This window comes from Trifolium pratense, linkage group LG5 (genome assembly GCF_020283565.1).
Source record: "Trifolium pratense cultivar HEN17-A07 linkage group LG5, ARS_RC_1.1, whole genome shotgun sequence".
In the NCBI taxonomy this organism is placed as follows: domain Eukaryota; kingdom Viridiplantae; phylum Streptophyta; class Magnoliopsida; order Fabales; family Fabaceae; genus Trifolium; species Trifolium pratense.
This window is the reverse complement of record NC_060063.1, coordinates 35931482-35958616: the sequence shown is the minus strand read 5'-3', so window position 1 is coordinate 35958616 and position 27135 is coordinate 35931482. Positions and strand designations below refer to the sequence as shown.

At 32.5% G+C, this 27135-nt stretch overlaps 3 protein-coding genes across 7 annotated transcripts; all 3 read left to right on the top strand.

The window, feature by feature from the left end:
• Positions 1 to 4594: 4594 nt before the first annotated feature.
• LOC123883803 lies at positions 4595 to 8857 on the top strand. Its single transcript, XM_045932740.1, has 3 exons — positions 4595 to 6009; positions 7758 to 7791; positions 8430 to 8857. The coding sequence occupies exon 1, from the start codon at positions 4834 to 4836 to the stop codon at positions 5995 to 5997; it is 1164 nt and encodes a 387-aa protein (XP_045788696.1). The 5' UTR covers positions 4595 to 4833; the 3' UTR covers positions 5998 to 6009; positions 7758 to 7791; positions 8430 to 8857.
• Positions 8858 to 11396: 2539 nt separating this feature from the next.
• LOC123883800 lies at positions 11397 to 16785 on the top strand. 5 transcript variants are annotated; one of them, XR_006800462.1, is made up of 3 exons: positions 11397 to 12795; positions 15536 to 15693; positions 16416 to 16785. XR_006800462.1 is itself a non-coding variant. In XM_045932734.1 (2 exons), exon 1 carries the CDS (start codon positions 11494 to 11496, stop codon positions 12781 to 12783), a length of 1290 nt encoding a protein of 429 aa, XP_045788690.1. In that variant the 5' UTR covers positions 11397 to 11493; the 3' UTR covers positions 12784 to 12795; positions 15536 to 16535. The 5 variants fall into 5 exon arrangements, 2 of the variants coding, with proteins under 2 accessions (XP_045788690.1, XP_045788692.1); XR_006800461.1 differs by having other exon boundaries at positions 16343 to 16535; XR_006800460.1 differs by having other exon boundaries at positions 16142 to 16535.
• A 1690-nt stretch (positions 16786 to 18475) lies between these two features.
• LOC123883797 lies at positions 18476 to 25671 on the top strand. The gene is made up of 11 exons (XM_045932732.1): positions 18476 to 18875; positions 20188 to 21162; positions 21546 to 21773; positions 22183 to 22412; positions 22515 to 22808; positions 22947 to 23051; positions 23230 to 23355; positions 23437 to 23673; positions 23995 to 24175; positions 24257 to 24376; positions 24895 to 25671. The coding sequence occupies exons 1-11, from the start codon at positions 18858 to 18860 to the stop codon at positions 25381 to 25383; spliced, it is 3003 nt and encodes a 1000-aa protein (XP_045788688.1). The 5' UTR covers positions 18476 to 18857; the 3' UTR covers positions 25384 to 25671.
• Positions 25672 to 27135: the final 1464 nt, after the last annotated feature.

The following is a 27135-nucleotide window of genomic DNA, read 5'->3' as shown; positions in this document are numbered from 1 at the left end:
GGGAGTGAGATGAGAAAAGAAATTACATCAAGAAAATATAAGAGAGGCACGACACGCAGGCCGTATTTAAAATCCCAAATAAAACGAAAAAGAACTAAGGCCATAACCATTCTTCATGCAACTTTAATAACAATAAACACACAATTTATTATTATTACATTAGTCCAATTAATAAAATACCATGATTGATCACCTTACGCAGAGTTAGCCGGGGGTTTCGCTGCCCGGAAGCTAAATTTCGATGAACACTTCATCAATGAATCCTAATCGCACCAACACTTGATGCTTCAGATACAAACCCTAGCCGTACTCTGTTTTTATAACGACACAACCCTTGTATTGTTACAGTAATTATTCATCAAAACGTTTCAGGATTTTGTTCACCATAGACGATTGGATATATGATGCTTCACCAGTTATCGGTTCCGAAGCTCACGCTCACAATCATTCATGCTCACGACAATCACTTAAAACTTTCAATGAACAATATGTTCTGTTTATATAACAACACAACACTTGTATTGTTATAAACCCTAATACAACCACCATTCATCAAAACGTTTCAGGACTGCTAGTTCTAGATGAACGATCGGATATATGATGCTTCACCATAAACGGTTCCGAAGCTCACGCTCACAATCATCCAAATTAAACGCCAATCACTCAAACATTCGAATGAATGACACGATCAATGTATCACATACACTGATGCGTCGTATCAGAAATATATATCACATATATATTTTAAACCGATCAATCAAATTTTATTAATCCTTGTTGTTCTTATTATTAATACCGATTCAAAATCATATTAATAAAACAGTAATAAAACAGCAAACCGATTCATGGTTTCACAAGTGGCTCTGATACCACTGTTGGGAAATCGTTTCATAAAACACTTTTATAAACGCAGCGGAATTTTAAAATTAAAATTTCCCATCAATGGATTCTTGTGAATGAGCATGATCAGGTCTAGAATATTACCTTTGAAGAACAAATCTGTGGCCGCCTTTGTCGATCACAAGCGCCGCACTTGCAGCACCTCCACTTAGTCCACACGAACAGGAACCTTCGATCTCACAGTGCTAGCTGTTCTTGGATGAAGGCTGAGGGAATTTTGTGCGGTTTAGGGTTTAGAGAAATTCAGAATTTTTCTAAACTCAGTTAGGGTTTCAAAAAACGTAACTACTGAACTTCATAAGGCTCTATTTATAGAGTTTCTTATGAGGTCTTTAGTTTACACGAAATTGGGCTTCTCAAGCCCAATAACCGTTTTTCACTAACTGCACCCCCACAATAAGTCTTACTTATTTTTCCCTTCATAATTGTCCTTATGTGTGTGACCCTGTAGGTTCTTATGACGTTGGCAATAATATTAATCGAAATATTATAAACAGTGAGCGGTATCTAGCAACACATCACTGTTACCCAAGTCACAGGAATGTCACGTGATCTGACTAACCTTTCCGTGATAAATATCTTGTGCACAATTACCCTTTTGTCCTCATGTCTATATTGAACACAAGGCATAGTATGTCATCCTTGTCTAGTTCAATATTGGGCCCATAGACATATCTCCCGTTATGTAGGAGGGACAAATTCCATCTAGGTCACTCATGTCCCTCAGCATGATTCGTGGGATACCCATCAACCAACTTTATAATTATCCAGTTACGGATAACGTTGAATGGCAACAAGGTATTACACTCTTGCATCTAGGGTACATAGTGGTTTCAGGTCGAAGGGTGGAATACACCTTTTATCACTATGAGAAAACTTATGACATTTCATAACACTCTATGTAGTATTCTCATGGTGGGTCAATCCGATATAAAGTTACCCTTAACATTTATATCTATGTGAAGACTTGATAACTCATTATCCATGATCAGTGAGATATGATCATCAGTCTACCAACATAATAGTCTTTATGCTTTAACGTTATCCCATTTCACAATAAAGCTCGACTATGGATATGTTTAAGAATAGTGTTCTTATATTTAATGGAATCTCACGATTAAGTCATACTTAACGTTCCATACAATGAACTTACTATTCTAGGGACTCTATTATTATTTAACACATAAACATAATAAAGAAAAGCCTTTATTTAATAAGTAAATTATTCAATACATTTATTATGCAATTATGAATAATTGGCCTCTAGGGCTTACACCAACAGCATCCTCTCATTTATCATAATCTATGTGGCAACTTGTGAGAGCATCTTTTCCTATGTGGCAACCTTTGAGAACTTCAATAGTATGTACTCATATAAGGGATTTTTTTTTTGTGTCCTTCTCAATCAAAATTTAATGCTAATTCAAAAATAATCATTCAAAAGGAAACAATTGAATACATTTCAATTTTTTTAATGACAATGTCAATTTTTACTTTTTTTTTGGTGTCCTTCTCAATCAAAATTTAATATTAATTCAAAAATAATCATTCAAAAGGAAACAATCGAATACATTTCAATTTTTTTAATGATAATGTCAATTTTTACTTCTAATTTGATTATTTGATATTTTATTCATTATTATTATTATTACATTATTATTATTATATTATATTTTAGAAACAAAGTCATTTTGTCCCATAATTTGTCAATTAGATAATTGCTATTAAATGACATTTATAATTTCGATCTTCATTCTATTAATATAAATAGCTGTGATTTGCAACCGATTTCACACACTATTGCAATTCAAAATTATACTTTTTGCAATCTTTTATCTCTATTCTTTTTTTGGGTGATTTCACTCTCATTTCCTTCAACTTTTTCGTTGTTCTATTTTCTTCTTTCCATGTTTTTTTTTTCAAGTTTAATATTATATAGTATATTTTTGTATTTTGATGCTATCCTTTTTTGTGCCTACATGGAGATAATCTTCTTTTCTTATTTTACCGCAGGTGCCCGTCTTTTTTGTGCTTACAAGGAGATAATCTTCAACTTTTTCGTTGTTCTATTTTCTTATTTTCGAAGATGTTATATGCATTTTTTTTATATATATATGCTTTGTATTTAAATGATGTTTATGATTAATCATAATTATACTAATTTTGAGCTATAATTTTTTATTAGCAGGTCCATATGGAAGAACATATTGTTCGTTATTCAAATTAGGATTAGGTATTATCAACTGATGTTAGAGTTTTAAGTATTTATTTATATTTTTTTATATTTTATTGTCATTTTTTTTAATCATGTTTACTTATTAAAAAACACTTTTTGTTCATATTATTTTTTATTGGTGTAAATCATGCTTATAAATGTTTTTTTACTATTATTAATAAATGTTGTACTCTTTTTTTTACTCATTATTGTTTTGTTTGTCTAATTTTTCATGTGATATTTAACAAATATACTGATAAAATAATAGAAAATCCTCGAAGGACTATACTATAGAACGAATTGCTTATCAAAAAAAATTATATAGAACGAATTGGCCAAATGTGGAACTGAGAAATTGAAGGCTTAATATGTTTCAAAACAAAATTGAAGACTTAAGAATCTCTGAACAAAAATACTCACCTTAAAAGGAATATAAAAAAAAATAAAAATAGTAATTTAATTGTTCACAAAAAAAGTTATTCTTAAACTTCATAATTATCGAACAGAGAAAATGGTTTGATTGTCTGAAATATAAAAGGAACGAAGTAATTGACTTCATAGATTATTTTTCTATTTTATTTTATTATTTTATTAATTTTATTAATAAAAAAAAGTTACATAGTGATTTATACCAAACATAATATTACAATAGGGGGTATTGATCAAAAAATAATCTACATGGAGGTATTAAGCAAAAAATAACTTACACGGGGTGAGACATACATTTGTAGATTTTATTATATAAAAAATACGATAAATATCAATTGAAAGTAAGGAAAGTAACAATGATTTTATATATAAAAAAAGAAAGAATTAAAAGTAATAATATCATGTATTACTTTGTTTTTATTTTCCAAACATCACTGTAAGATAAACAAATAGATAAATTTTTTAAAATTTGCACCATTAACAAATGAGATATGCATAAAAAAAATGATATAATTTTTTTTTTGTCAAGCAAATGATAAATAATTCTACTGTTCATTACACAAATGTGAAAATTTTTCACACGGGGACATGAGCTAAAATACTCAAGAATAAAACAAATGTCTAAAGGAGAGAGATGACGATTAAGAACTAATATATATTAACCGTTAGATTAGTTTTTGCTTAATGACATTTTTTTATGAAAATAAAAGAACAAATATACGAACATGTGGGTTGGGAACGGGGAGTGGAGTATCACTCTCCGTTCTACCATTTCTCCTTAAAATATCCAAAATTTGGATCATTTATCATATTTAAATAAATTATTACATTAAATATAAAATTAATTTTACAAATAATTAAAAAAAACCACAAAATATTAAAAATTTAATAATCCATATTTTTCATGTGTCAAAAAAAATATATTTTTCATTGAACATTAACCCGTGCATTTGCACGGGTAAGTTATACTAGTATATCTTACAACTAATCAGACCCGTGCACTGCACGGGTTGATGTTCTAGTTTTATCGGAGTATAATAATGCCATTGTGTGATGTGAAACCAAATCTCATGCTAGTATGACCCGCCGTGAAACCACCTAAGCTGAACCATGAAGTCACCATTCCACCGTCATCCTCCGAGAAGAATAGATTGAAGGTAACAACACAACACTATTCATCTTCATCACTTTCACTCTTTTAAATTTGAACCCTTTTCTTCAAAAGTTTCCACTTCAAAATAACAACGCTCATTTTCGTTCAATTTTCACCCCATCAATAATTCATCATAATGTTCAAATTGAATTCATGGCGCCACAAAACCCTAATCTATTATCTTAAGGAATTAACATTACAATCCCCAAACCCTAACCCTCTTTTGTTTTCTCTTCATTTCTGCACCAACACTTCCGATTCAACCTCATTTGCTGCTTCCTATCTCATCAACAATTTTGGGTTTTCCCCAAAATCTGCTCCCAAACTTTGCTCCACTTACAATGTTCGTTTCAAAACTGCTCAAAAACCTGATTCAGTTCTCAATTTCTTTAGAAACCATGGTTTCTCAGACACCCAATTACGTAATATCATTGCAAAATCACCATGGCTACTTTCCTGCAATCCCTCCAAAAGGGTTTTGCCAAAGTTTGAATTTTTCCTCTCCAAAGGTGCTTCTAACTCTGACATTGTTAACCTTGTCAGTAAGTACCCTATGGTCTTGTCTCCAAGCTTGGAGAATCATATAGTCCCAACCTATGAGTTGTTGTATAAATTCTTGAAATCTGACAAGGACGTTATTGCTTGTGCATTTGGCAATCCAACTTTACTTACTCACCATTTTGCGCCACATAACATTAGAGTGATGATTGAGAATGGAGTGACCGATTTAAACATTACAAGAGTGATTCGGAGACAAAGCAGCATACTATGCAGAAGTGACATTTTGATGGAGGTGGAGGAATTGAAGGGTTTGGGGTTTAATCTTTCACAATCATTTTTTTCTGAAGCACTGATTGCCAAAAGAAAAATAACCAAAACCAGATGGGAAGAGAAAGTTGATGCCATTAAGAAATGGGGTTGGTCTGATGCAGATGTTTTAGAAGCATTTAAAAAGCAGCCTCATATTATGTTAACATCCATTGATAAAATTAATTCAGTGATGAGCTTTTGGGTCAATCAGTTAGGTTGGGATGCTAGGGCCATTGTCAAACTACCAAGGGTTTTTGGGTCCTGTCTAGAGAGAAGGATCATACCAAGGGCCGCAATTCTGCAATATATTCTGAAAAAAGGTTTACTGAATAAGAAAGCAAGCTTAACTACTCCATTTGTAGTCAGCGATAAGTTGTTCCTTGAAAGGTATATAAACCGTTATAAGGAGCAGTCATCTTATCTATTAAAGCTTTATGAAGAAAAACTGAATCTTGCACACGCCAGGGACGAAACTGATACTATGTCATGAACAACTTTTCAGGTATTTTAGCCTTAATTTGTATCTTATATCTTGTTCGATTTGAATACTTAATCAAATGTTGGTTTTGATTGATATTTTTTTTCAAAATTATGATGTATATCATTCTGAAAGTAATGCCTGATAGTTTCGTAGTAATACAGGTAAAAGTTGAAATTTTCTTGCATTTATGGGCATGGAATATTTTTTTTTTATTGTGTCATTTCTTCATCCATGTTTGTATAGTCCAATAATGTATTGCATAAGTTAAGCTATACCAGATTAGGTTGCTGAGTTCAAACTAATTTTAGGTTCCAGTAGCTATGGTAGTAATTTCCCAAATGCCAAAAATGCAAATAATTGTTCACTGATGCAGTTGTCAGTTGTCATAATGGTCACGGTATAATTGTTAAGAGCTCCCAAACTTAATATTAAGGTTGTAATTATGATTATCAACTACAATTATTCAAAACACTATGCAATTGTCCTATGTTGTCAACAGAGCACTATAACAAAATAGCATAGCGTGGTAGGATTCGGCACAACGCCATCTCTCCTTGTGGCGCCAAGTAATGGCGGTTGTAGCAGATGCAAATTGCGGAAATCCCACTTTCTGCTATACCGCTATGGAATTCTAGACTCACTAAAGTTGTGCCTAATGGAGATGAGATGAGGAGTTGGAGGTGGAAGAACAATAGTTTGAATCAAGTGATGAACAAGAGAATATTGATATGGTGAAGTGAAAATGAGGCAGACGAAGATGCAAAGCATGCTTTGGATTTCCTTTAGGCTATGTTTGGATTGATGGAAAACAACGGAATGGAATGGAATGGAATAGAGTGGTATGGAATGAGATTCCATTGTTTGGATATTTTAAAATTGAATGGAATGGAATGGAACACAATGGAATCTATTCCATCTCATTCCATCCTTTTTCTTATTTTCTTCCCTTCCAATTTGGGGTGTATGTGTATGGGATGGAATGGAAGCTATTAAAATTTTTTTTTAACCAAACAAACTTACTGCATTTCATTAATTATCAAAAGTTCAATACATGAAGGAATAATCTCAAATCTATGGAAACTAGTCCAAGAATTGGCCGCCCTAGCTAAAGTGTGAGCAACCGAATTGGAAGCTATTAAAATTTTAATGACCAAAATATCCCTTTTTTATTACTGTATATATATTTCATCATAAAAATAAAAACAGGGAAGTAGTGTTCTATGTTCACCACATATCGCAATAATACCACGTGGCAACACAAACTAGCAGTATCGTAATAACTCGTAACATTAGCACAATTTTAGAACTGGATTTTAATGGCTTGTCATTTTGTTTACCTAGAAGTTAGAACTTGATTTTGTCATTGTTTCTTAGTCTTCACAATAAAGGTGTATTTTACTATTTTTAGTATCTATGTTTCTTGTTGGAGTTTATGTTTACTTTGTACATTGTTTTTTAGTCTTCACAACAGCGGTCATCCTGCTATCCGCTATACCGCTATAGCATTTTGGGGTTCGGGGCTACACGCCACTATCTGGGATTAACAGCATAGCAATTAGCATTATGACATAGTCACATAGTTCATAAGTATTATTTTGATGAATGCCCCTTGGTATTTTGTCCATGTTCTGTAGTTTAGTTGATATGACTACATCATTCATTCAACAACAAAATTTCTCTAATAACTTATTAAAGAAAACAATAGTTGATATGTTTCATTTGATTCAATTGCTACGTTTCCAACCAACAATGTAAACTCGTTATTGCAGGTTCACACAATTCCTGAGGATGACTTATGTATTGGTAAGTAATATTTCTGATTTCTATATACTTTTCCTCCGGTTCTCTAAACATCATTATTCCAAGGGAATATTTAATGTATTTTCTATTACTGATGTACATTGAGATTCAACATTTTTGCGGTCTTCTTGAGCCACTAAGGCTCATTGTTTTATTTAATTTTCCCATTTTAGACGAATATCTTATCCACCTCTTAGATATAGTTTGCAATATATTTTTCTTCTATAAAAAATGGAAATGGAAAAATTCCCATTGAGAGACTGTTTGGCAGATTTCACTTCTGTTTTAGATCAAATTTTGACTGTCTGTATGTGAAGAGGAGTGATGTATTCGTTTTACGGATTGACGTTTCTGTTCAATTGACATTCTACAGAAAAAGTATCAGCATCATCATCTACTTTCATAACTTTATTTGAAGTTGAATGATAAGTTCTATAGTAATATTGTGGAGCTTATACTGCTACATAAGCATGTGCAAATATACATTGTAGTTGAAGTAACTTAACTTATCGTTTAGAAGTGAATCAAATCTATTAGCAATTGGATATATTCATGTTTTAATGAACAGCTTGGAGTTTTTACTATGATCTTATAGTCCCTGGTAGAGTTAACATTTTACAAAAATTGCTGTATGGTCCCAGGTTGATGTATTGATGTAAATGGTTGGTTGCCTGAAGTGACAACTTCCTAAATTTTCAAAGTGAATCCGAGGCTTTCAGAAAGATCGTGTCGTGGCTGTAGCTATCATGTGTCAAACTAGAAAAAGTGCATTCTTACCTCCAAAAACCATCAATGACCAGCCCTCTCAGATTTTGTCGCTAGATGCGCTTTTAATTGCAAGACTAATGTTTATGTTTTATGTATCACATCTTTTCATCGTAATATTCGAATTACTTGTGTGTGAAGTCATTTTATTTTGTACCATTTGTCTTCTTTAAAGGTACAACCAGTTTTCAAAAAATGAAATGATACATTGCATTGTTTGGTCTGTACAGTGTTAGAATGAATTGATAGATAGATCATGGATGCTAATAATGGTAGGCTTGTGAATTGTGATGTTTGCGGTAAACAAGTAGAGTGTTCGGGGTTCGAATTCAGACTCTGTATATATAATTTGATGTCCCTATCAATTGGAGACGTGGCTAGAAGGAAGATGAGGAGAGGCGACGATTCTCATAAACATTTTTAATTTTTTTTTATATTAGTATGATACTACTTCATCCATCCCAAAATAAATGACTCAAATAGAAGAGAAATTTGTTCCAAAATATTTGACCTATTCGACTTTCAATGCAATATTTTACAATAATACTCTCTAATCATTACTAATTTCATGACTCAAATAAGTCATCAATACTTTTTAAGGAAAAAATAAATAAAAGTAACGATATTTCTCTTCTTCTTTTTTGGTACAAATAATCGTTATTTTTTTTTTTTTTTTGTTAAGTAGCCTAGTGATTAGAGTTTTACACATTTAAATGTGGAGAAATGTGGAATTTGGGGTTCGAACACCGGCCACTCCAATAATGTTCCCGGTAGCTACGATTTGAGCTACACGGGACGATCGTTATTTCTCTTTAATTATTACAAATAAGTCATTTAAAATGGGAAGTGTGAATTATATTATTTGTTTAGTTTCACTTATGATTCTTCTATTTTATTAAATCCGTGAAAAATGTCCCCTTTTTTAATTCAATCTTTCACCTCTATTTTTATATTGGTGTAAATTTGATCCCAACCGATGTTTTTCTAACTAAAATTAGTATTTTTTTTTTATCCATAAAGTGATTTATCGTCCTAGCATTGAATTTAATGAAAATATCTCTTGAAATTAGAATTCACATTTTTTATGGAAAAAAAATCATAGTTTTTATGCCAAAGTGCATGAGCTAAAATTTAAGACCAAAATTACAATAAATATGAAAATAGAGACCAAAAATTTGATTTTAAAAAAGTTGCCTATAAATTGTAAATTCACAGTATTAACTATAGATTTATCTTAGAATTTCTTTGATATGTTTCTTTTTTTTTTCTTTGACAGAATAACTTGAATATGTTGTGCTTTCAAAAGTTAATTTTTTTTTTTTTTGTCAAAATATAAGTTAATTTTTTTTCTTTACTAAATTATATTTCTATGTGAGTAGTTAAATAGAACATTACTTCCTTAATTCTCATATATAAACGAGGGTTAAATATGTTTTTGGTAATTAACCAAAAAAGTAATATGTTTTCTGTCAATATAAATATCTCAAATTTTATGTTTAGTCTCTATAAAATTTTTCTAGCAACTTTTGGTCCCTAAAGTATTTTTTATCATGATTTATTGTCCCTACTTTTTATTCAACTCATGCATATCATTTTACATTTTAAAATTTTTTCCGCAGTCATGTTTAGTACATTATATGAACCTCTCTTGCAAAAATTTAATTTTTTTTAAGAGATGAATAAAATAAGAATATTTCAATTTTTTGCACATAAAATTCATAAATAATTAATCTTATGGTAAAAAAATTCTAAATATTTTATGTGAGATGTTTTTATAATATTATAAAAATACGAAAAATTATTAAAAAATGTGAAATTACACAAGAGTTTGATTAAAAGTAGGAACAAAAAATTGTGATAGAAAATACTAGTTGAGAGACCAAAAGTTTCTAGAAAATTTTATAGGAACTAAAAACAAAATTCGAAATATTTATAGAGACCAAAAACTTATTTAAACTAAAAACAAAATTCGAAATATTTATAAAAATCAGAAATTTATTTAACCATCTCCCAAGACGTCACTTGGTTGAGGAGTGAATCTTCAACTTAGAGGAATTCGGCACCGAGAAAAAAAGTTATTTAACCATGTAAACAAAAATTCTTTTTGTAGATTTATTGAATAATTACTTATTTACCATATACATTAATTTTTCAATAAAATTGAAAAAACAAAGTTTCCTTATACAAAGCCTGCCAATATGCCATAAGTAGAGGTGGGAACAAGCCAGGCCGGCCTACATGGCCTTAAGGCCTAGCCTACATAGGCTCAGGCCAGGCCAGCCTATTTCTTTAAATAGAGCAGGCCAATGCTTTTTTATAAGCCTATTTAGCTAAAAAGGCCAGGCCGCATGCCATTAAAAAAGCCTTTGAGGCCTACTAGGCCGGCCTATTTAAGTTAACATGAATAATATTTTTATTACGATTATTATTTATATATTAAAATTTATACTTTGATTAAATTATAAATCTATTAACTTTTTAAGTAATTTAAGTTTATTAATCTACATTAGTTTTTAACATATATAAATGTATTATTATAAACTAGAATTGAAATATGATGACATATATAGTCAAATTCTCTAAAATATCAAATGGAACATTATTTTATTAGTTCATAAGTATATTTCAAAATAAATATAATTATTTATTTAAATATGTTCATATGAAATAGGCTTTTAAACAGGCTAACAGGCCACATCAGACTTTCAAAAGGCCAGGCTCAGGCCTAGAATTTAAGCCTATGATAGGCCACAGGCCAGGCTCAGACCTTCAATTTTTTGACAGGTCAGGCTCAGACTTGGCAAAGCCTAGCTCGGCCTAGCCTATTCCCACCTCTAGCCATAAGTGTGAAACCAAATCTCATGCTGAACAGCCGTGAAAGCACCTGAGCTGAACCATGATGAAGTATTCATCTTTTTCCCTTTCATTCTTTCAAATTTGATGGTAACAACACATCACTATTCATCTTCTTCTCTTTCACTCTTTCAAATTTCAACTCTTTTCTTCAAAATTTTCCACTTCAAAATAACAACTCTCATTTTCGTTCAATTTTCACCACAATTCATCATCATGTTCAAGTTCAATTCATTTTGCCACAAAACCCTAATCTATTATCTCAACGGATTAACATTACTATCCCCAAACCCTAACCCTCTTTTGTTTTCTCTTCATTTCTGCACCAACACTTCCGATTCAACCTCATTTGCAGTTTCCTACCTCATCAACAATTTTGGGTTTTCTCCAAAATCTGCTCCCAAACTTTGCTCCACTTACAATGTTCGTTTCAAGACTGCTCAAAAACCTGATTCAGTTCTCAATTTCTTTAGAAACCATGGTTTCTCAGACACCCAATTACGTCATATCATTGCAAAATCACCATGGCTACTTTCCTGCAATCCCTCCAAAAGGGTTTTGCCAAAGTTTGAATTTTTCCTCTCCAAAGGTGCTTCTAACTCTGACATTGTTAACATTGTCAGTAAGAACCCTGCTGTCCTGTCTGCAAGCCTCGAGAATCGTATAGTCCCAGCCTATGAATTGGTTTATAGATTTTTGCAATCAGACAAGGACACTATTGCTTTGTTGAAGTACAATCCAACTATCTTTGGAACAAGTTATGTGGTAGATAACATCAAAGTGCTTACTGAGAGTGGAGTAACTGACTCAAATATTGCAAGATCGCTTCGGACCTGGATTAAGTTATTCTACAGGACGGACTTGCATGAGTTGGTGGAGGAATTGAAGGATTTGGGGTTTGATCCTTCGCGGTCAATTTTCACAATAGCATTGATCGCCAAAACATCAATAACCAAAACGTTGTGGAAAGAAAAAGTTGATGTTTTTAAGAAATGGGGTTGGTCTAATGAAGATGCTCTTAAAGCATTTAGAAAGCAACCTCATTGTATGTTAACATCCATTGATAAAATTAATTTAGTGATGAGCTATTGGGTCAATCAGTTGGGTTGGGATGCTCTTGCCATTGCCAAAACGCCAAGGGTTTTTGGGGCCAGTCTGGAAAAAACGATCATACCAAGAGCCTCGGTTGTGCAATATCTTTTGAAGAAAGGTTTGCTAAATAAAGAAGCAAGTTTAACTTCTCCATTTGTAGTCACGGAGAAGATTTTCCTTGACATGTATATAAATCGTTTTAAGGAGGAGTCTTCGTATCTATTAAAGCTCTATGAAGAAAAACTGAATCTTGCACAAACCACGGAAGAAACTGGCATGATATGAACAAATTTTCAGGTATTTTAGCCTTAATTTGTATTTTGTTCCTTATTTGATATGGATACTTGTTCAGAACTTGATTGGAGCTAAGATAGTTTAGTTAACTTGTTGAATTTCCTACTTGCACAAATGCTGTTCAGAACTGTAATAAAAGTTGAAATTTTCAGCTATACTGGATTCAAAATGGTTTCGAATAGCAGTTGCAACTGTGTTTACTTTGCAAATACCGAAATGGAAAATAATTGTGGACAAATGCAGTTGTAACTCGTAATTATGATAGTTGTGTAATGTCAAGACACAAGAGCTACTAAAGTTCTGTATTAAGTCTGCAACTGTGGTTGTGGACTGGAATGATTTATATCACTTTGCAGTTACCAATATGGCATAGTCCATCCTTATGTAGTGTTTGATTTTGTCACATATTTGGTTGCTGCTTCTTATCTTTACATTTTGGCCAACTGATATGTATATGGAGTCAGGTTATAAATATTATAGGTCATAGATATTTGATAGTTGCTCCTCTAGTTTCCATTATTCTTGCTTCCAGTTTCCTTACTCTATTTCTTGCTTGTCGCGTTTTGCGTTTTCACGTTGGCGTGTTGGTTTTCACGTCGCATTTTGTTCTGTTTATTTTATGCTCTCTGTTTAGACTTTAGATAGTGCAAGTGATGATGATGATGATGGTGGTGGTAGTGGTAGTGGTGGTGATGATGATAAGATTAATGAAGATTTCAATCTTGACATTATAGGAGATGATACAAGTAGACGGCGCATTAGTGATCTAATTTAGCATCTAGGCTTTAATATTTTGTTTTATATTGAAGATTTGAGACATTAGTGATCTAATTTAGCATCTAGGGTTTAATATTTTGTTTTATATTTAAGATTTGAGACTTGGTTGTTTTATGATTTTAAACTTTGAGTACTTTGCACTTTATAATATATATTTACTATGTAATACCCTCTAATTTTATTTGATTAATTAATTTAATTAAATTAACAAAGGTAATTTTAATTTTATATTTGTGGGCATATTTTAATTTATTGTATTGTATGAGAGAAAATTAAATAAAAAATAAACATGTTTCCTCCAGAAGCATCACGTGAGAACCTTTTGAAAAAATAAAATAAATAAATAAATGAATAGAATTTGCTTCCTATTCCTCTCGGGGTACACCGACCGACCGATCCTTCTTCATCACAAAAATGCATTTTCTTCTCCATTCCGATTGTAAGAGTCTTGCATGCAAAAATCAAGTGGTAGTTTGTGTTTCAATGGGTAATTAGAAGATTCAATGGAAAAGATAGAAGAAGCTGTGGGGTAAAGATTAAATTAGGGGTTTTAATTGGGAACCAAAATGAAGAGTAGAGATTTTATTCATTTTCCTTCACCCTTCTTCTGTACCACCGAACTCATAAACTCTCCATACTTTCTATTTCATCAAATTTCCTCTTATAATCATCATTGCATGTAATTTGTTATTGAAGAGCAAGTTTTATCTGAGTATCTCACTAGCTAGTAGATTCACTAGAAGGAAACTAGAGACTAAAGCTTCAAGATCTGAATTTGTAAAAGAAAAGAGGGTTTTAAAACCCACAAAGCTCAAAGAACTCCATGGTCATCCTTATCATTAAGTTTTTCCATAATAAGTCATCCTCACATAACTAAGGCGAGTTCTTATTAAGTTTAGTTTTGATAGAAAATAGAGTTTTTGAATAATAGATATGAGAAATTGCATTTGTGGAAATGTTAGATTCATAAATTGTTATGAGTTAATTATAATCTAGTTGAAATTTCATGTCATTTGATATGTGAATAGTTTTGGGACTGTTTTGGAACTATTGGTATTATTTTGAAATTAATAGAGAATGACAAGTATATATGAAGTCATAGTTAGCTACTAGTAAGCAATAACTGACTAATGATGCTCAGAGACTATATTTTCCCTCCATTTTACATTAGTTCACTTAGTTCTGTTTGGATATTTAAAGGATAAAATTAGTGGTTTTGTTCAAATTGTTTTAAAGTGATATTTTGATTCTTTATTTGGAATACAAAGATATAGCCGTTCGCCACAACGAAGAGATAATGTGGTATAGCCGTTCGCCACAACGAAGAGATAATGTGGTATATCCGTTCCCCACAACGAAGAGATAATGTGGTATAGGTATCCGTTCGCCACAACGAAGAGATAATGTGGTATATGTATCCATTCGCCACAACGAAGAGATAATGTGGTATAGCCGTTCGCCACAACGAAGAGATAATGTGGTATATCCGTTCACCACAACGAAGAGATAATGTGGTATAGGTATCCGTTCACCACAACGAAGAGATAATGTGGTATAGGTATCCGTTCATCACAACGAAGAGATAATGTGGTCTATGTGTACATAATGAAATGAGATAATTTTTTTTATACTTTGTTGATAGTTAACCAACACTTAGAGAACTACGTAAGGGACCAAATTGATACTTTTTAAACGTAAGGGACCAAATTGAAACCTAAAATAAACGTAAGGGACCAAATGTGTAGTTAAGCCTAGTTGTGTAATGTCAAGACTCAAGAGCTACTAAAGCTCTGTATTAAGTCTGCCACTGTAGTTGTGGACTGCCATGATTTAAACGCTTTGGAGTTAGCATTATGGCATAGTCCATCCTTCCTTACATAGTGTTTGATTTTGTCACATATTTGGTTGCTGCTTCTTATCTATCCTAAGGAAGGCCTATATTGATTGGTATTATTCTGATTTCTAGATACTTTTCCTTTGGTTAAACATCATTGTTCCAAGCGAAGATTTTATGTAGTTTCTGTTACCGATGTAGAACAAGATTCAACAGTTTTGCTGTCTTCTTGATCCAATAAGGTTCTTTCCAAGGAGGAAGAGGGTTTGTTACAAAATACTGCCAGGCTGGTATGCAGTTTTCCATTGCTTATTACTTGTAAATAATCAGAAGCTATATATGTTTGTTTCTGCTAGTCTAGCAACACATCTTCCACTTAAAAATAATGATAAAAATTACCTTTTTAAATAACAATACATTGAATATTTTGTTAATGCAATGTTTCTCACCATGTTTTCATTTAGGATTACAGACCATCCTATATACTAATATTGACATTTATCCCAAAAAAAGAAGAAAGAAAACCAAGTCCCTTAGATGACCCTAAGGGCTTAAGCCAATGCAAATCTTACATCAATCTACATATTTGAACTGCTATACACTGATAAGTTCCATGTATAAAAATGCTGCACACATCATAGAACCACCCAATTTTTTATTTGTATTTTTGTAAACACATGTCATGGCTTTTCAAATGCACCTAATCCTTGATTATTATGACTTTATGAGAATATACAGTTATTGCCACACTTACTAAAATGAAGGTTGGGTAGAGCCTTCATAGTCATACCAATTGAAGTCCAAACAAGCATATAATATAAAGCAGAAGTTGTATTTGATTACAAATATTTTAATCTTATGTTACTCACTTGTCAACCGGGTGAAGCCGGCATTAGAGCTGTTTTGACTTTTGAGGAATGAGTGTGAATGTAATAGCAGATTTGCGGTATCAGTTGGAGTTAAGGATTCAAATGAATCTAAGTTCTTAGCTATTGTTTTTGCTCTTGAGCAGTCTTTGGGCAAAGAGTGGCTATCTGGTGGCTTGGGTGGATAATGGTGAAGCTTGCCCTTGGAGTTTGCGGTTTGCAAGTATATTCTGATGTCGAAAAAATGATCTTGCGATGATGCTAGGGTGGACCCTTTTTCTTTCTTAAAATTATAATTATAGAAAAAAATGCTACTGGCTTATCGAAATATTTAGACTTTTGTTTGTTTTCTAGATTTTGATTTATTTTAAAAGTTCAAAAAGCATGGACAAGATTAAAATATCTGATTTAATCTTCGTCAAGTTCCTGTTATGTCTAATTTAAAATTCAAATATTTGAACTATCTCAATCTTATATGTAACTGAGATTTTCAAGTCAATGCAGTTAATCCATAAATGAGGTGCTGAGCCAAGTCCTTGTTCTTTAAATTCTTAGCATTCTTGTGCCAGGCTAATGATTTGGGTTGATCTTATACATGGAAAACCACTTGTGTTACTTCCTTTTTCTTAAATCAATTATAAGATCAACGCCCTGATTATTTAAGAAAAATACTATGTGGGTAGTTATATATTTTGAAAAAAATAATAAAATAAAAATAATAAGGATAAAATGGAATAAATTTCTCCCGTGAATTTAACTCAGTTGTCAAGGACATTGCATTTTATACGCAGGGGGTTGGGGTTCAAAACCCGGTCATCCCACTTATCCAATCCACCTTAGGTGGAATAAATTTAAAAAGCTATAAATTCAAATATTACTTATAGGGTGCGTTTGATTCACAAAACAACAAGTACCACATAAAATAGTACATGAGAGAACAAGGTAGTACAAGACATGACAAAACTGTATCGGAGAGAAATAGAGCGATAATATTTTTAATATTCGAATATAAAATGAGTATTTCCATATTTTTTATAGTTGTATTGAGAACAAAAAATTGTTCTGTGGTCCTGTAAGGGACAAAAATTCTTGTTTTTGTCATGTTCCTTGCTACCTATTTTATTCAATCTCATAACCAGTTTCTTAATCAAACAGGGTACAAGTATAGTTTTCTAGTCCAGTCCCTTTATAGCAGACTATGAAGCCCTGATACGTGACACGATACCAATACAACACCGATACGGGAAAATTTTCAAAATTCCCGATACGATACGTCCGGGATACGTTATTTAAAAATTATATTTAAAATTAAATATATAAATGCACAATATATAAACATAACTAAAATCGATAATGATAAAAATTAACATTCAAATTACTCAAGATAAGAAAACAAGTGACAGTTATATATATTAAATTAAGTACTACCCAAAAAGAGGGGTGAGATGTGTAATTCAACTGATTAAGCTAGTTAAACTAAGGGTTAAGGAGTTGGAAGTTCAGAGTTCAAGTCATGACAAGGAGAAAAACTAATAAAGACATAGTTGATAACATCATACTCTAACATTCAATACTTAAGAGCTTATAAAAAAAAAATTCAATACTTGAGAAAATACAAATTGTATCAGTCTTCTCTCCTACGTTTCCATCATAAAAAAACATTAATTGTTCGATATGTATATCAGAGAAATATCCGACAAGTATTGGTAATATTTTATTTTAAAAAATAATATTAATTTCCGATACTACTATGATACGATACTTCTCTAATACGTGTATCGAAAAATATCAAACAAGTATCGATATTGAGTACGTATCGGACTTCACAAACAGCATATCAAAGATTCTAGGTTTAATTAATAAAATGGTCCCTTAAAGACATTTTTGGTTTCATATTGGTCCCTTAAAGAAAAAAAGGTCCAAATAGGTCCCTTAAAGAAAAAAAAGTCCGAATAGGTCCCTTAAAGACATCTTCGTTAATCAGTTTGATCCCTAAAAAGATGTCTAAATAGGACCAAACTGATTAACGGATATGTCTTTAAGGGATCTATTCGGACCTTTTTTTCTTTAAGGGACCAATATAAAACCAAAAATATCTTTAAGGGACCATTTTATTAATTAAGCGAAGATTCTATAAGCTTGTTACAACACCTACATTGCGTAGATGTAGGTACCGTGTACGATATGTTACAACACCTACATTGGGTCCGGTTATTATACATAAACAAATACTTATGCACGCTGCATAAGTCCAGCCCACTAGCCGAGCCCAACACGCCTAGCCCAACCCATTCCTTCCTACAACGGCTTCCCACTAACGACGTTAACTCCAAAAGTAACGGTTATCTCGCAACTAACATTTTTCTGTCCAAAACCAACAACAATCGTTCATCATCACCATCGCCGGAATCAACATCATCACCGGAAGCTACATTCATCATCACCGTCACTGAAATCTACAATCATTTCCATCAGAGTTCACTCCTTCATCATCACTGTCACCGAAATCAATCTTCAAACCCAAATACTGTTGATTTCTTACACGCAAGTAAAGGATCATCATCAACGATTCACTTCCAAAAAGCAAAATGAAGAAAACGACACAGGTTTGAACTTCCCTAATGCTTTTGCAAGTGTAACTGTTAGTTGGAAAATGCTTTTGTTTTGTTTGGAAAGAAATTGCATTGGTGTAACCTAGATTCCAATTTGGGGAAAATCATAATCTGAAATGGTTATGGTTTTGTTTAGTTTGGTTGTTTTGAAAAAGAATTGATGAAACTAAAAGTAGAGATGATTTTGTTTAGTTTGGTTGTTTTGAAAAAGAATTGATCAGTGTCTCTTTGTGATAATTGGTTGCTTTGAAAAAGTATAATTGTACACTTTTAGTGTATCTGAAACCAAAGTAGCCCTCTTGTGGTTTCCATGAAAGAATTCTTACTAGTTTATGTAGTGATATGAGAAAAGTAGAGATGGTTTTGTTTAGTTTGGTTGTTTTGAAAAAGAATTGATCAGTGTCTCTTTGTGATAATTGGTTGCTTTGATAAGGTATAATTGTACACTTTTAGTGTATCTGAAACCAAAGTAGCCCTCTTATGGTTTACATGAAAGAATTCTTACTAGTTTATGTAGTGATATGAAAAAATATAGATGGTTTTGTTTAGTTTGGTTGTTTTGAAAAAGAATTGATCAGTGTCTCTTTGTGATAATTGGTTGCTTTGAAAAAGTATAATTGTACACTTTTAGTGTATCTGAAACCAAAGTAGCCCTCTTATGGTTTACATGAAAGAATTCTTACTAGTTTATGTAGTGATATGAAAAAATAGAGATGGTTTTGTTTAGTTTGGTTGTTTTGAAAAAGAATTGATCAGTGTCTCTTTGTGATAATTGGTTGCTTTGAAAAAGTATAATTGTACACTTTTAGTGTATCTGAAACCAAAGTAGCCCTCTTGTGGTTTCCATGAAAGAATTCTTACTAGTTTATGTAGTGATATGAAAAAAGTAGAGATGGTTTTGTTTAGTTTGGTTGTTTTGAAGAAGAATTGATCAGTGTCTCTTTGTGATAATTGGTTGCTTTGAAAAAGTATAATTGTACACTTTTAGTGTATCTGAAACCAAAGTAGCCCTCTTGTGGTTTCCATGAGAGAATTTTTACTAGTTTATGTAGTGATATGAAAAAAGTAGAGATGGTTTTGTTTAGTTTGGTTGTTTTGAAGAAGAATTGATCAGTGTCTCTTTGTGATAATTGGTTGCTTTGAAAAAGTATAATTGTACACTTTTAGTGTATCTGAAACCAAAGTAGCCCTCTTGTGGTTTCCATGAGAGAATTTTTACTAGTTTATGTAGTGATATGAAAAAAGTAGAGAATTTAACTTATTATCTGCCATGTGAAACCATACTTACTAGTTTCCTTTGATCCAGGTGAAAAAATCAAAGAACGTACAGGAATTGCCATCCTTCAGTATCGGGCTGACACCGTCAGATGAGGATAAAAGGAATGACACCGATTCATCATCCAGTGGTGGTCAAAAAATTAAGCGAAAAACAGGAGCTGCAAAAGGTAATGAAAAGAAGAATAAAAAAAAGAAGGAACATAAAAAGGGTGATGAAAGCATTGCTTCTCGTGGTCGTAATAAGAAACCACAAATAGAGGCACAAGATTCCGATGAGACAAGTTCGGATGATGAAAATGAAAGGAATGGTAAGAAAGTTTCTTGTGCTGTTGAAAATGTGAAACAAGATATGGTAAAGAAAGATTCTGATGCAGATGCAAGACTGAGACATAAGATGAGTGTACCTAAGGTCTATGACCTTATGCATTCAGTACATGTCAAAAAAAGGAGAGACGAAATAATTGACCAACTAAACAACTGTGGCTTTGGAGGGATGCTACATATCTGTAACTGGACAAGGATCCACACCTTTTTTATCGATTGGGTTGTCAGAAGATTTGAAAAGGAACATATGTGGATAAGATTGAGCGATACGGAGGTCCTAGAGTTGAAAGAGGATGATGTGCATAGAGTCTATGAACTTCCAATGGCTGGAAAGAAGATAGACACTAATCTTTGCTCTGATGGAGCAATTAGAAGGCTAAGGAAGGAATTGGGATTGACTGGAGATTATTCTCCAGTTGTGAAGGTTGCTGAATTAGAAAGGATACTGAAGACTACAGAAAAACCTAAAACATGGGTGAAGGGTATAATTTGTTTCATCATTCATAACATTTTGTGCCCGACTAATAAAGGCAATGTGTCACTGCAGTATGCAGATATTTTAGAAGATCCAGCCGGTGTATCTTCATATAACTGGTGCTCACATGTTCTAGACTATATGAAAAAAGGCCTGCAATCTCCAGGAGTTTTAAATCCATTAGCAGATTTCCACTTCCTAATGGTAATGATGTCCACTCAATGATTTGAATTAAAAGTCAATTTTACAAACACATACTTATTCATATTTTATCCAACACAATCTTATAACTGAAACCATGAGTGTGGTTTAATGGTTTCTCTAGTTTTATATCTGTAACCAAAATAGTCCTCTTATGGTTTCCAATAAATATTCATATTTCATATCTCATTTATGTCTTTTATTCTTAATACAATCAACACATACTTGTCACATGCATATTTATTCATTTACTTTTGAGCATGTCTTTCATTTGAGCAATATTTATACAATCAACACATACTTGCCTTCATTCCTATATGTATATTCCTTTTGAATTGAATGTGTCATGTTTCCCAATTTGAGGCAATATTAACTAATTGTTGCAGATTAACTACATGGATAAAATGGGGAAACGAAGCCCATTTTTGACGGGCAAATACAAGCGGCCATCCCTTCGTGATTGGGATGTCAAGGCGGCAAACCAGGAACTTGCCAAGATCCATGATATCATGGGGCTTGAAAATGGATTGACAGCCGGGGTAACAAGTCTGTACAGACCCGCAGAAGGTCCGCTTGTACTGTGTTTTGATGCAGACACATGCCCACTGTCTAAGGTAAATGTTATTGCTCTTATGTTTGGATTATTTAGTTTAAGTTTTTATCGATATTTGTATACCAAATCCTATTTAATGGTGGAAATCGTGAATTATCGATACTCATGTACCGTCTTTTCTTTTCGAATCCTAATTTAACATAAACTTATTATAACTGAGACCAGAAGTGTGTCTTAATGGTTTCACTTGTGTTGTGTCTGAAACCACAATAGCCCTCTTATGGTTTCCAACAAAATATTCATATTAAATTTAACATAAAATATTATAACTGCAACATAAAGTGTGTCTTAATGGTTTCACTTGTGTTGTGTCTGAAACCAAAATAGCCCTCTTATGGTTGCCAACAAAATATTCATATTAAATTTAACATAAAAATTATAACTGAAACCATAAGTGATTGTCCTTGCAGGCAGAAATGTATCTTAATCACTGTAGGTCTTGTATAAATATCTATACTAGATCCGCAACAACATTGGAACGACGAATAGCTGAGGCAACTGTCGGAACTTCTGGGAAAAAAGATGCAGTCCCAGAAGAAACAAAAACTGACAAGGACAATCCAATGGAAGCCCAGGCTGAAACTGAAAAGAATAACAGTTCCAATAAAGACAATGATGCAGACAAGCACAATGATGAAGGGTACTGCATTTAGTCAATATCGCTTTGTCAAAAATCAATGTTGAAGCATTAGTTTAACTTTTTTATGTCAAGTGCTAAAACAAATCACATCAATGGTTTCAGGTTGAATAATGACAATGATGCAGAAGATGAGATCAATGCCAAAAGCATTGATGAAGATGACAATGATGAAAAGGATGAGATCAATGCCGTGATAATTGATGAGGATGACAATGATGAAGATGAGATCATTACCAAGATGATTGATGATTCAGTTAAGGCAGCAACCAAAATCATTGATGATTCAGTGAAGCTGACAATGACACCGGAAACAAACAATGTTGGACTCACATTAACACAGGAAACTATCATCAAGTTTCCGGAGTTTTTTGATGGGGCTGAAGCTTCAAACGCAGGGTAAGCAATGAATATGTATGATGTCTCTATTTAAAGGAAACATATTAGTTTAACATCTTAAACAATAACTTTAAAAGTGTTTGCCAATAGTTTTGATATGTGATTTCTGACAAACAAAATGATGTTTAATGGTTTCAGGTTCGATAAAAATCATTCAGTGTCACAAGGAACAGATTCAGTTACACAGGAAACTATCTCCAAGTTTCCAGAATTGTTTGATGGGGCTGAAGCTTCATATGCAGAGTAAAAATGAATATATATGATGTCTTTTAATGGTTTTTATTTGTGATTCTTATAATAACTTTGAAGATATTTAAAGGCAATATATTAATCTAACATCTTAAACCATAACTTTAAAAGCGTTTATCAATGGTTTTGATATGCGATGTTTGAAAACTAAAATCATTTTTAATGGTTTCAGGTTGAATAACGATGATTTAGTGAAAAAAGATTCAGTGCCACAGGAAACAGATTCTGAGCTAGTGTTGGTACCACATGCGATGCATCAGGAGAACCCTACAAAATCTGACTCGAATGTAGTCATAAAGTAAGAATCAAACAGTGTGATAATTGTAATATTATTTGAATTTTGCAAAAATTAACACTATTATGTAATATTATTTCACAGTGCAATTCCATTAAAGTCAATACAGCCAGATGAAATAATTGACTTGGACAATGTCACTCCAAAGAAAAGAAAAAAGCATAATATGCTTTATTCTGATAATACATATCCTGAGCGTCGACGGGCGGTGAAGAAATCGAAATACCTTGCAAGCCCATATGATGACGCTGTCCACAAGTCTGCTGCAACGGAGTTGCAGAAAAAATTATCAACATATGCTTGGAACCCGGAGCTTGATGAGTAAGTGAAAATGGTTGTTTTATTTGGTTTTTAAGCTGTTGTTTTGAACAAAATTATTATCTTGGCTGTTTGTGAATTCAAAACCATTTTTCGCAATGAATGGTTTCCAAGAAGTTTCCCTACAGTAGTAAAAAGTTGAACATGATATTTCTCAATTATTAGTATTCTTAAATGGGTGAAACCATTACTAATATTAAATGGTTTCAAGATGTTATACACTGAAACCATTGGTAATTGGTAAATGGTTTCAAGATCTTTGCTTAAGATTGTTCTAGTAGTTTGTTTGCTTATCCTAAATACTTATACTTAATTATTGTATAGGGATCACATTATGTACTGCTCAGACAACAAGGCTCATTTGTATTCTCTACAAAGGGCTGACTTCTGGACCCTTCAAAAAGATGAATGGGTATCATGCTTTGTCATAAACAGTTGGGTTAATTGTTTAAATTGGAATCAGCAGGACAACATGACAAGACTAGTGACACCATTGGTTAATTATGTATGTATTATATCCCTTTAATATTAACAATTTCAATACTTTTACATAATCTTATTGATTTTACTCATTTTATATAACCAGTTTGACATGGAAAGAATGCCTCCTGTAACTAAATCAATTGCGCACTGGAGATTCGTTGACAGACTGAAAAATTTTAAGTACATGGATTGGAAGGCCATTGACCCTACAAAGCTAGAATACGTAAGTAAATCAATTTTGTACTGTTTGGTTAATTTGTTAATACATTAAGTATAAATGCATAATCAGTAATCTGCATGTTGGGAGACCATCCTTTAGTAGGTTTCAACTAATGCTATTTCAATACAAGTGTATATATATAACTGAAACCATTTATCAAGAGTAATGGTTTCAGTGTGCAAATTAATGAAACCATTTATCAAGAATAATGGTTTCAGTGTAAAAATCCATCATAGGCTAATAACAATTTGACTTTTTTATGTATACATTGTTGAGTCTCTAACATGTGAGTTGGTGTATGAAGAAAGAATCTGACTTTCACATTGTTGAAAATCAGTAATCTACATAATCTATCATTGTTTCTGGATTTGTACACTGAAACCATTACTCTTGTAAAATGGTTTCATTAATTTGTAATATGTTTGATATGATGATTTAAGTATGATAAATTTAGTTTAGTAATATGATTTTAGACATCGTTTTATTTTAATTTTAATAATATGTTTGACATGATGGAACAGATCATGACACCAGCAATAGCTGGCAATCCAGGAAGCCATTATGTCTGCTTTGTCGTCAATTTTAAAAGCCACAAATTTGAATTCCTAAACAGCTTGACGGGGGGAGGAGAGAAATTGCAGTTACCAAATGGTGAACCTAGCTTATACAAACAGATGTTTGATGTTTGGCTGAATGAGGTGGAAGCATTTGTGACAGAATTATATAAGTTATGGAAAATCAAAATGCCTTTCCAATTCACCACATTCAATTGGGATACACCAAAGGTGCCTACTCAAGTTGATTCAGACAATTGTGGAGTGTTTTGCATGAAGTTTCTTGATGAATGGGGTGGTGAAATGCAATCTTTCAAAGGTTGGTCCAAACTTAGGAAACATGGGGACAATGGAAAGATTGCAAAAATTATGGATCTCCGCATTGATCTATGTTCAGCTATATTAACCAACTCTAGCAATTCCAGAAAAGAACAAGTCCTGAAGGATGCAACTTGATGGTTTTTTTTTTTGACAAAGAAGCAACTTGATGGTTAAGCACTACAATTTGTAAAATGGTTTGATGCTTCTCTGTAAAATGGTTAGAAACCATTAGTGGTATTAAATGGTTTCAAGCTGTTGGACAAAGAAACCATTTGGCAACAGGGTTTAGGATGTTTTAAACATTTTAATATTTGTTTACATAACATTTTAGTTTTAATGGATTTTACTTTGTATGGTAAAATGTAGTTGTTTATGTTGATGCTATGATTAACTTCTTATTTAAACTTTATGGTATCCGGAGCGTTGTCGACGAAGTAGATACACTTCTTATTTAAAACGTAATGATTCCAGCATTCAACTAATCAATCTCTGCGTTATTCGTACCATATAATATACACAAATGACAGTGTAGTTTGTAAACCATTCTGCCCAATGAATGGTTCCATACAGTTATCCTACAAAACCATTTGATGTACTTAATGGTTGCAGACAATTATTTGGAAGCTGTGATGTAATTTAGAGTATGTCATTGAGCAATATGAAACAAGCTAAGATTAATGGGTAAAAGTTAATTAGTGGAACGTCAAGTTTTTTTAAGATTAGTTTAAACAAGTGTGTTGAATAGACTCATTGATTCATTGAATTTGATTTATGAATCAAATAAGTCAAATTTGAGCTAAACTTAAATTATATATAGTTCAATTAGTTTGATTCACGAATTAGCTCGATTATATATGTACTAGTGTATCAGACTGTATTCTTCCTCCTTGGGTGTGTCTTCTGTCTTAATTTATTTAATCTTCTTTGGCCTACGAAACCATTCTGCCCAATGAATGGTTCCAGACAGTTGGCCTACGAAACCATTTGATGTACTTAATGGTTGCAGACAACTATTAGCAATATAACCATTATATTAGGAAGCTGTGATGTAACTTACAGTATGTCATTGAACAATAAAATTTAAAAGTAACATAATAATCAAATATCTCTTAGCAATAAACTTATAGTATGTGTTGGATATTTGAATTGGCTTAATTTTGCTAAAACAAATATACTAACAAGATGTTGAAAAACATGTTACAACATCATATTTATTCAAGGAAATCTCGCGCATTTATGAGAGCATCTGCTATATATGGAAATCCACTTTAAGAGCACGCTCAATGGAGATTTGATCTGATCAGGTATTTTAAGGATAAGATAAGACTTAATGGTACAACGGTATGATCACAATTATCCTATAAAGTCCTTAAACACTTTTGGAAAGTTTCTATACATTCTTGATGAAGATCAAAATAGAATCAGATCATCCTTTATGATTCTCTAGGAGCGTCTGAGCATTTGTGAAGAAAGAGGAGCGTGCCTAATCATTATATATACGAAGACCAAGCTCAAGACTAAGTATCTCATTGAAAAATATTAGTTCACATATTGAGTCTTTGTTGAGTCTTTTATTGTTTGATTGTAATTCTTGCTTGTGGATTCTATAACACGAGTTAAGAAGTAAGTTTATTATTTTAAGGTGACTCCTAAGCTTTGAAGTACGGAGTTTACCGTGTGTCATTCACTTGAAGCTTTTAAGCAAAAGTGAAGTGTTGTCTTGGCAAGTTGTCGCCACATCATTCCCAACATTGTATAATCAACACAGGTTGTGTTGTGTGAGTGGAAGTGAGATGGGATCTCATGTCTAGGAGTTCCTAGGCAGAAGTTGCATGAGTAGTGTCGAGGTTATAAGACGTAAACCAGGGGTTTGCTGGAGGTCTTAGT